This window comes from Oncorhynchus nerka, linkage group LG19, assembly GCF_034236695.1.
Source record: "Oncorhynchus nerka isolate Pitt River linkage group LG19, Oner_Uvic_2.0, whole genome shotgun sequence".
Taxonomy (NCBI): domain Eukaryota; kingdom Metazoa; phylum Chordata; class Actinopteri; order Salmoniformes; family Salmonidae; genus Oncorhynchus; species Oncorhynchus nerka.
The window spans coordinates 5176028-5186760 of record NC_088414.1 but is presented as its reverse complement, the minus strand read 5'-3'; the positions used below and the strand labels follow the sequence as shown (position 1 = coordinate 5186760).

Genomic DNA, 10733 nt, shown 5'->3' with positions numbered 1-10733 from the left:
CTTGTTCCTTCCTGATAAAAACCAATCCAGTCCCATCCCGTGCTAATTTTTGCACGTAGAAATATGTAGGCTGTTGGTTTAGGAAGTATTTAAAATAATTTCAGTAATGCCATATGCAACTGTGATACGTGGTTGTCTCGCCTATTTTAGTTAAATGCACTGACTGTAGGTCTAAGTCACTCTGGATAAGATGGTATTCTACACTGAACAAAAATATAAACACAACATGTAAAGTGTTGGTCCCACATTTCATGAGCTGGAATAAAAAAAAAACAGAAATTGAGGAGTATTTCTGTCCTTAATAAAACACTGTTGTGGGTAAAAACTCATTCTGATTGGCTGGACCTGGCTCCCCAGTGGGTGGGCCTGGCTCCCCAATGGGTGGGCCTGGCTACCCAGTGGGTGGGCCTGGCTCCCCAGTGGGTGGGCCTGGCTCCCCAGTGGGTGGACCTGGCTCCCCAGTGGCTGGGCCTGGCTCCCCAGTGGGTGGGCCTGGCTCCCCAGTGGCTGGGCCTGGCTCCCCAGTGGCTGGGCCTGGCTCCCCAGTGGCTGGGCCTGGCTCCCCAGTGGGTGGGCCTGGCTCCCCAGTGGCTGGGCCTGGCTCCCCAGTGGGTGGGCCTATGTCCTCCGAGGCCCACCCATGGCTGCATCCATGCATCATGTGAAATCAATAGATTAGGGCCTAATGGATTTATTTCAATTGATGGATTTCCCTATATGAACTGTAACTCAGTAAAATCATTGAAATTGTTGCATGTTGCCTTTACATTTTTGGTCAGTATAAATGACCTAAATGTAGATAGATTAAGCTGGAGGATGAGGACAGAGACCCCAGCAGGATGGTCTGCTCAGCACAGCACCGGCATAAATCTGTTGCCTCCAGCTGAGCATTGCCACATATGAACATTTACAACACATTAACATAGAAAATATATATGTCAGTCTGGTTTTATTTCACTCTTCACCTCAGATGGCACAGGTTTAGCTAATTATGCGAACAATTGGTCTTGCTATGCCGCTTCAGGTCGCTTTTCCCACCAGTTGTAGCCTATTTGATCATTCGTGGAGCAACCAATAATGCTCCACACATTACATATTTCTGCCCCAAAAACGTATTTTATACTGTACTGCCTGTTCCTTTAGACCAGGGTTCTCCAACTGGCAGCCCATGGCCAAGGGTAATTTTATTTGGCCCCTCCTTTTCTGGGCAAAACACAACTTCTTTTTTTTAATAATAAAATAAAATGGTAGACAGAAAGGACTGTTAAAACACCAGCTCCACGGGATTTTAATTGAGGAAATCTCATCCAAAGTATTCCCACACACAAGAGAGATATATGTGATATTAAACAAATGTAAGCAAGATTTATCTGTTTGGACTTTGTGGTCAATTTTTTGTCTACAAATTATTATTTAATTATGTTCTGGCCCCGACAATCCTCTCAAGAAAAAAAAATGGCCTGCGGCGGAATGCAGTTGATGATCCCTACTGTAGACTGTTGATCCTGTTCCCATGTTAGTCTCTATGATGGACCATTCTTGATACAGACAGGAAACGGTTGAGCATGAAAACCCCAGCAGCATTGCAGTTCATGACACACACCTGTACACCTGGCACCCACTATCATACCCTGTTCAAAGGCATTTATATTTTTGTCTCTGCCCATTCACCCTCGTCACATCTCTGTGCATTCAAATTGCCATCAATAAAATGCAATTGTGTGCGTTGTCTGTAGCTTTATGCCATAACCCCACAGAAACCACACCATTCACAACGCTGACATCAGCAAACCACTCGCCCACATGACACCATACACGCTGTCTGCCCGGTACAGTTAAAACTGGGATTAATCCATCGAAGGCCCACTGAAGACGGTCATGACGCCGAACTGCAGTCAGGTCAAGAACCTGGTGAGGACGACGAGCACGCAGATGAGCTTGCTTGAAATGGTTTCTGACAGTTTGTGCAAACATTCTCCGGGTGTGCAAACCCAGTTTCATCAGCTCCCTCAAAACTTGAGACATCTGTGGCATTGTGTTGTGTGACAAAACTGCACATTTTAGAGTGTCCTTTTATTGTCCCCAGCACAAGGTGCACCTGTGTAGTGATCATGCCGTTTAATCAGCTTCTTGATATGCCACACCTGCCAGGTTGATGGATTTTTTGGGCAAAGGAGAAATGCTCATTAACAGGGATGTAAACAAATTTGTGCACAACATGAGAGAAATATGTTTTTTTGTTCAAATGGAACATTTCTGGGATATTTTATTTCAAATTATGAAACCAACACTTCACATGTTGTGTTTCTGTTTTTGTTCAGTGTATATCTGTTTGGTCAATTTGTATAATTTGTAATTATGTTCCGGCCCCCTGAAAATATGCCACAAAAAAAAAGCGTCCCGCAGTTGAATCTACTGTAGTTGATGAACTCTGCCATATGGTCATTGGTGCAAGCGCAAACAAGTGCTGTTTGCATGGCTACCACTAAAGACACCTTGAAATTGTAACATGCCAATGGTTACAATTAGCATATCAACATAATAATTGTAGAAGTAAGCTATTAACATCCTTTCAAATAAATGACATTTTGTACCTCACCTCCAGAAGTATGAAACTCTTATTATCAACATGCACAACCTAATTCCTTTCAAAATGTTATTTCTGCAGCGCCTTTCAAACCAGAAATGTTCACACAGACATTGTAATAGTGGGTATAGTTTTCCCCCTCCTTTTTACAGGCTTAAATGTACAGTCAGAGATATAGCTCCAACAACAGTCTAAAATTGATAGTAGGGAAAGTTTCTATTTCTAATACTTTTCTTTGGATGAGTGGGGAAATTCTGTCCATGCTTTGTAATATACACACATTCAGAGAAATAACTTCATTTACTATCCTTATGTACAAGTGATACTGAGATAGTATGGTCGATATTCAAATCAGCAGTGTGAAAGAAACTTCCAGGTGTACTGCATTTATAAAGCCAAAAGAAAAACTGCAAACTTCTTTAAGTTGGCAAAACCTTGTTTTCAGTCGTATCCATTATGGAAATAGTGGGTATCATTAGTGTCACATAAAGCACTGGAGTGCAGATCAAGCTTTTACTTCATGGACCTTTTCAATCAACCGGCCTTGTAAGTTGTCATTCTTCTTCAGAGTGACTTACATGACACAGGTTGCTTTAGATTCTTACACAACATTAGGATGGCTGCTAGGCTACTGGTCGTAACAAACTAGTGACACGTCTAAAATAAAAGGTCTACCATTGCCTTGCTACCTGCCACTCATTGAACATGTCCCATTTTATAACAACTGATCAGGTGATGAAAGCCATATGAGTCACTAGATATGACCACATCATTCATCTGGGATGTAGAATATAAACTAGACATTTACTCTGTATGCTTGTTGTACATTTTGCTGACCGGTGACAGGGAAAAAGGCAAGAAAGCATCTATGGGCAAAACAGAATATTCAGACAATCTTCACAGGGGAAAATGCTCCCCTGCTCTTGTTTCTGTTAGTTCCCTGTAGTGAGGAAATATAAGTCATCCATTCACTCTTTCAAACAGTTTCACACAAATGCATACACTAAACACACACGCTTCTTCGAGTGGGTAGAGGTTGCCTCTAACCACCAGTCCATTGTACAGTGAAATATTTTGTCCATCCCCTATTGGTTATTATTGAGGATACAAGCTATGGTTCGGGAAATATCTACCCACCTCTAATTATAAATTCCACAACCAATCCACTACAATTCAATAAACTGTACTGCTTTTCAAAATTCAACACGAGCATCAGTCCTCATTTTGGCTACTCAATACAACAAAAATATTTTTTCAGTTACACATTTAGCATTTTTCTTCTTTTTTTCCTTCTTCTTTGAAAAGGCACCTTTCAAAGTTTAATAGCTTATGACATTTCCCTGTCAAGATTAAGACAACCATCACACTTCAACATCTGACAATGAATAAACAAAACTACAATAAAAACCATAGAAATAACTCCCAAAACAAGATTGTCTCCAAGCATGTACATGAAAAACTGAACATATATGTTTCATGTACATCTTATAACTCACCCCCCCCCGCCTTGTTCTTTCTGTACAGTACTGATAAACCTCAACACAGTGCAATAACACCAGTAGTCATTGACAGGTGTAAGTCCAGTCTGGCAACTCTACTGCAAGTTTTACAAGCAGACCTACATTGAAACTGATTGTGACTGGACTCCATAAGAGGTTTGAATGGGAAAATATGGTAGATATAAAGCTCAACTAAATATCACGTATTTGGTTAGAGATCAGTGGCAATTGGTTTCTTTTCCAATTTGGGCAATATTCCTTTGTCTAATTTGTCTACAAAGTGATATTCCTGGCTTTTTACTGGTTAAGAACAACTTTAGGAAATAATAATAAGATGATGATGATGATTAATCTCAAGCACTCTGAGTAAAAAGCTGAATGGGGAGTATGTGGTTCCAGCTGTTCTCCCAACGTGGCTGGTCAAAGGGAAATGGTCAGCGAGGCCCATTTCCTGTCCATATTTAACATCCTGTCAAAGGCCCAGTGGCACAGACAGCAAACCCTTCTAGATTCTCTTGTCTATGGTCCAACAATCTACCTACTGGGCAACATTCTCATTCTTAATATGGCAAATGAAGCATCAATAAAGTGTCAGACAGGGATAAATAAGGTAAAACACTTCTGTAACAGCACCTATATATTGTTCTATCACAGGTAAGGTCCATAACTTAAAATGACCTATTTTCTACATACAACTCTAAATGTACACAAACAGGCCAGTGGGCTGTGACAGGCCATGCAATTGGGATAACGTAAAAAAAGATATATATTATATTTTTACACTGAGTGGCTTCTTATTTAGTAAGACTTCATGTCTTAGGAGTGAAGGTTCATTTGTGATAGTAGCATCGTCCTGCAGACAGCTTGACTGTGATTGGTCCGGGTATCGTTCCAGACGGTAAGGGGCTGTGTGTGTGTGTGTGTGTGTGGCTCTGCAGAGAGTCCGTTTAGTGGGGTCCTGTCTGAGAAACCCCCAAAGCCCTTCATCTCCAGTTCACCTAGAGTGCTTGGTGGTGGGGCACCCTGTCTACCCTGTCCAGACTATAGGCCCTTCTTAACACACATACCCCCCACCGGCTGACATCTCCATGGAAACTAGAGGGTGGGGGGAAGATACAGAGTTGGTTGGGAGGTTGAATGGGCATGGTGGTGCCGGTCCAGAATGAGTGACATCATAGCATAGCAGCATCATGGGTGCTGAGCAGAGTCCTCAAACACATAGCCCTGACTGTAGAGCTGTGAGACGACGCTCAATGCATTCCTTACCTGCCGAGAGAGAAAGTAGAAGTAGTATTATTCATTGATTGATGTTGTGAAAGGGACAACTTACTAAGCTACCAGTAAGTAAAAAAAACTGCCAAAAGTGTCCAATTACCTTGTAATTACCTGTGTAGTCATGGAAATAAAGTAATGTTTTATACAGGTAGCCTAGAGGCAGGTAGCCTAGAGGCAGGTAGCCTAGAGGCAGGTAGCCTAGAGGCAGGTAGCCTAGAGGCAGGTAGCCTAGAGGCAGGTAGCCTAGAGGCAGGTAGCCTAGTGGTTAGAGTGTTGGGTCAGACAGAGATTAACATAAAGGACGCAGGTTCAAATCCCCGAGCCGACAAGGTGAACAAATCTGGCAATGTGCCCTTGAGCAAGGCACTTAACCCTACCTGCTCCTGTAAGTCGCTCTGGATAAGAGTCTGCAAAATGACTACATTGTAAAACCAACAACAGATACGCTACTGCAGTTCAGGCTTAATGGATGTGGTGGGTCAGAGGTGAAAGGTCTGAGGTGACTCACACTTGCTGACGCTGAGGATGTCGTTTTGCTCGGTAAGGAGCAGGGACAGGCCCTCCATCAGCAGCAGGGCCTTGTGGTAGCGCTGCACCGACGCCTCTCCCTGGTGGAACATCTCATCCAGAGCAGCAGCCTGCACCTGCAAGCCGAGTAGAGGGCGAAGAAGAGATCAGGGGCCGTATAAAGCATCTCAGAGTAGGAGTGCTGATTTGGGATCAGTTTTGCCTTTTAGGTTACAATGAATAAGATTACATGGACCGGATCCTAGATAAGCCCTCCTACTCTGAGAAGCTTGATAGACATGGCCCAAGATGCTAAACACAGTGTCTCCCTCACCATCTGAACAGTGTGGCTAAACAGCAGCCTCTCAGCGGTGATGGTATTGACGTGGTCCATGAGACGGTGCTTGCGGGAGAAGAAATGCTCCAGCCGTGCATTGAGGGAGAGGCAGGACGACACGCTGGACTTGTACAGCTCGTTCAGCCTCTTGACCACTAAACACACAGTCACAGAGGAGAGGGCTGAGCAGTGTTCGCGTTGGAAATAGAGAGAGAGAGAGACAGAGAGAGAGAGAGAGAGAGAGAGACAGAGAGAGAGAGAGACAGAGAGAGAGAGAGAGAGAGAGAGAGACAGACAGAGAGAGAGAGAGCAGTCCTACTCCACAGCAGGGTTGGGCTCAAGACATTTTTTTTCATGATACATCTGCCAGATGAGTGTAATGTTCTATCCTTCTGTAAATGTTGGCTTTTAAATCAGCAGTGTTCTTAAGTTGTTGGGTCTCACCTTGTTTGACAGTAGCAGAGGGGTACAGTTTTCCGTGTTTGACGCGCTCCATGGCTGTGTGCAAGGCAGACGACAGAAGCTCTGCAGTCTTCATGTACAACACCAGCTGCTCCGCATAGCTGACACACACACACACACACACACAGATCAGAGTCATGATTTTGTAGCTGACGCTACAGTCATTACCAAGTGTCTCTCAATCTCAAAGTGAACAGTAACCAAGTCTCACTTTTATCATCCATTTGTAAAGATCTCATATTCCCATGAAAAGGAAAGACTCTAGACAAAGTTGTTTCAGTAACAATGGTACAGCTTCACTAGCTGGAGGCTCTCACCTCCACTCCCGGCTGAGGGAGCTGATCTGGTCAGCCACTAGGCTTTGCTGCTGCAGGAGAGAGGGCGGAGAGGTGTCCCCGTGCTTCGCCCCAGCCCCCCTGACCCCTGCCACCTCCATCAGACAGCGGGCAAAGTCCAGGGTGAAGCGCAAGCTCCTCAGGGTGTCTGTGTGCTCCTGCTGCACTCAGACAGACAGAGGGAGAGAGACACGGTCACACACATCGGACGTCATAAAATATAGCCTACAGGGAGATGGGCGTTCTTCAAAACAGACACAGAGATGGACAGAAAAAAACATGCAGAGACAAACTCAGAGAAACAGACAGCAGCAACCCCACATCCCAACCCCTACTCCTCCTCTCACCTCCATCAGTGTCTCCTCTGGCAGCTCAGGGGCCAGGAAGCTAACAGGTCCACCCATGTTGGCCGTAATTGGGTCTGTGAAGCTGTAGCGTGGTCTGGAAGGACCCTCAAAGCCGTCCAGATAGGTGCCTGTCTGAAATCGGCTGGTAAAGGAACCCACTGGGCTTATGGAGCTGGAGGAGCCTGCTATAGAAATAAGTGTTTTGTGGTTAGAGCATGGAAAGTACCTCAGAACAGGCCCTTGATGGCACTTAGTCTAAACTGACAGTCGTTCAACTGACACAGAGTAGTGTATTGTGAATATCATTGCCACTAAGATCAGCATCCCTAGGACCCTATAATGTATTTGGATGCTGTGCGGAGCAATGACACCTAGCTGCTGAGTCAATCATCTCACCTGAGAACTGTCTGGTCCTGGAGGGCTGTGGAGGGATGCTGCCGCTGGGTGGGGAGCCCACAGTGAACACCACCTGGGCTGGGAGGACTGAGCCTTCTGCCATGGCTCCACCGCCAGAGGGTGCTGAGGACAGCGAGACAGAACTCATTAGACATAACACAGGGAGGATGAATCACAGTAATGACCTAGCTCCATGCAGTGGAGCAAGTTAGTAATTTACCCTGGTAGTTAGTGTTACTGCTTTAAAAGTCCAGAGCTGTAGAAACACATTTCAGTTCCTATAGAAAAAAGGAATGTTCCATTAGAGCAGAGTAGGCTTGGGTGGGCCTGGGTGGACACAGCCCCACCAACTGGGGCCCTTCCAGGCCCACCCAATCAGATTGAGCAAAAACAAAAAAGATTACATAATTCTTTAAATAATACAACAGTCCTCAGCACATTAGGCCATTTAAAACCAGAGAAGTTGGTTCTATATGGCATCGATATGAGTCCGAAAATAGTGTCAAAATTGACGACAAAGTGTACACAGGATAATTTTGGTCATAAAGTCAGTCTCGTCTAAAACTGAGTTTTGTAAGTGAGTTTGTCACGACTTACTGGAGGGGTGGGTATGGATTACAATCATGCCCACTTGCCCATGCCCACTAACATGAGATAATCAGCTGTGCTGATTGCGCTGTGCGTGTTCTATCCAATCATAGCAGCCAGAACCTCCAGACAGTGAGACAGACCTGCCCAATACACGACGCCTCAGGCTCGTTTACATAAGACAACACCTCACCAATGTTACGTTGAAAGGACCCATAAGCCCTTTATGCTCACTTGCTGATGTTTGATAATCACTGGAGTCTGTTGGAACTTAGCGAGCTGAAACTTGATTTTGGGCACCGATAAACAGTAGGCAGCTTGTGCTTTATTTAAGATCGTTTGGCAGCTTGTGCTTTATTTAAGATAGATTGTGGCAGCTTGCAGTTGTAGACATGTTTTTGTTCTCAGAAACCAGCTTTCAGCAGCCAGACTTTCCCTTCATGATAGATTTGAAGGAAGTTATTATTTCGATGAAGTGGCTGGCCATGTGTTGCTACGGTGATTCAGTAGGGACAGACAACAGTACCTGCCATGATACGATATTCGAACATAGCACACCCACATCAAACCACATCCCCAAGACAACTCGTTTGCCTTCAGTCATGGCCGCATTTCTTAATGAACCACCAACACAAGGTCAAATCAGGGAGCGCAGTCACCCATTAAAACGGTTTTGTGTTGGAATTGACTCCTGTGGAACTTCACCCAATTGATACTGTGACCCCAGTCTAAAAAATAAGTGAGGAAATATGCACAGCTCTGCTGACCTTGGAAGCTCCAAATTCTAACCCCCAAACAGATCTATACGGAGTGACCCACATCCATACAAAGGAAAACCGAGTCAGTCACTGTGATATTAACTATCTAGTCAACCTCGGCTGGTGAACAGAACAGCTCTTTATGCAGGTAGACAATGACTGAAGGGTAAAAGTTGGTGAATAGGTCTACTATGCTCACCTGTGATGTCTCTGTTTGAGCTGAGGTTCTCAGTGCTGCCGTGCTCCCCCAGCGTTCCTCCAAACGCAGCCATCAGCAGCATGTCAGACAGACGACCTGCACTCTGAGACCTGCCGAAGCTGTTGTCGTCTTCTGTAGTCCTCTGGCTGTATTGCCCAAGCTGGCCAGTAGGAGGCTGTCCTGGGTACCTGTGGTTTGAGGCAGCCTTGCTGCCGGGCGGGGCCAGAACCAGACCCTGCTGGGCCAAGAAAGTCACCAGGTTGGGGGAGCTGGGAGGTTTGGGGAACTCAAAGGGTGGTATGGCCTGTGGACAGGATATCAGTGTCAGATGCAGAAGTAAAGTCGAGAGACTATAGACAGTGGAATTGATTGTTTAAAGCAATAGTACAATTGCTGAATAGTTCAGTTTCCTCTAAAACACAGGTGTTGTACTAGCTGTGTCCAAAACATGAACTCACTCTAGAGGGGGATCCCAGGATGGTGGGGAGGGGGCTGCGCTGCATGAGTTCACTCAGCCTGGGGGAGGAGTGCAGGGGCCGCATAGCCATCATGCCTGCCTGCAGGTTGGCCACCACGGGGTCAGAGTGCTGCTTCCTGATCTTCTGCCTGCCGCCACCACCACTCGTGGCCTCCAGGAGACAGGGGGCGCTGTGGAGCCGGGTGCCCAGGCCTTGCTGCTGAGGGGGAGGCCGTGTGTCAGGGAATTGGAGAGCTGGAGATGGACAGGGGTTAAAAGGTACAGCACAATGTTATCTTTACATTATCAAGATGAGTAGAACTATACAGCTGAAAGAAAGACACAGGGAAGTAAAACATCTAAAAGGTGATGGTTCCTTTAAGTCAGGTTAAAACCACTCTGATCAAGACAACAGGAAGTCAATAGCCTTGGTCTACCACAGAGCAACTCCCCAATGCCCCTGACCAGTTTAACCATTTCCACCACTAACAAAACACTAAAACAGTCAGCCCAAAAGTTGGCGCGACGGACAGGGAAGGAGGGAGGGCAACCCCGGATTCCCACCTCCGCCCCGCGACCCTCCACTGCCCGTGTCCAACGGGCGTGCTTGCCCTGGCAACTCAGGGATGGTGCCCACTTCAGACACAGAGGGAGACGGGGAACAACAAAAAAGGAGGAGAAAGAAAGAAGAGGGGACATTTTGACACATCAATGCACTCTGGCAGACATACCTTGATGAGGAAGCTGGAAGGGTCTGGCCCCTCCTACAAACAGCCTGCAGGGGCCAGCCAAGGTCCCGTGGCCTCCTGGGTAAGGCAGCGATGGGCCAGTCCTCCCGAATCCCAGGGAACTATTGCAGCCGCGCACCAGCGTACACAGCCTGTGGCGGGAGGAGGAAGTCACAAAATCAGACATTATTCCCTGTTATCTCCAAGCTAGCAATGTTACTACTATGCCACAGAAGAGACTGTGTGTTTATATAAGCT

General features: G+C 45.9%; 1 protein-coding gene across 5 annotated transcripts in view; it reads right to left on the bottom strand.

The window, feature by feature from the left end:
• Positions 1 to 5117: 5117 nt before the first annotated feature.
• LOC115125727 (serine/threonine-protein kinase ULK1-like) overlaps positions 5118 to 10733 on the bottom strand; it is a 46810-nt gene continuing 41194 nt past the window's right edge. For 4 of the 5 annotated variants that reach the window (XM_029655277.2, XM_029655281.2, XM_029655278.2 and 1 more), the window contains 10 exons: positions 10479 to 10627; positions 9749 to 10002; positions 9291 to 9594; positions 7746 to 7868; positions 7350 to 7534; positions 6985 to 7163; positions 6650 to 6768; positions 6203 to 6360; positions 5870 to 6005; positions 5118 to 5352 (listed from right to left, as the gene is read on the bottom strand). In XM_029655277.2, coding sequence (XP_029511137.1) covers positions 5297 to 5352; positions 5870 to 6005; positions 6203 to 6360; positions 6650 to 6768; positions 6985 to 7163; positions 7350 to 7534; positions 7746 to 7868; positions 9291 to 9594; positions 9749 to 10002; positions 10479 to 10627 — 1663 coding nt within the window. In that variant the 3' untranslated portion in view covers positions 5118 to 5296. The remainder of the gene's footprint in view (positions 5353 to 5869; positions 6006 to 6202; positions 6361 to 6649; positions 6769 to 6984; positions 7164 to 7349; positions 7535 to 7745; positions 7869 to 9290; positions 9595 to 9748; positions 10003 to 10478; positions 10628 to 10733) is intronic. The other variant, XM_029655279.2, reaches the window with a different exon arrangement.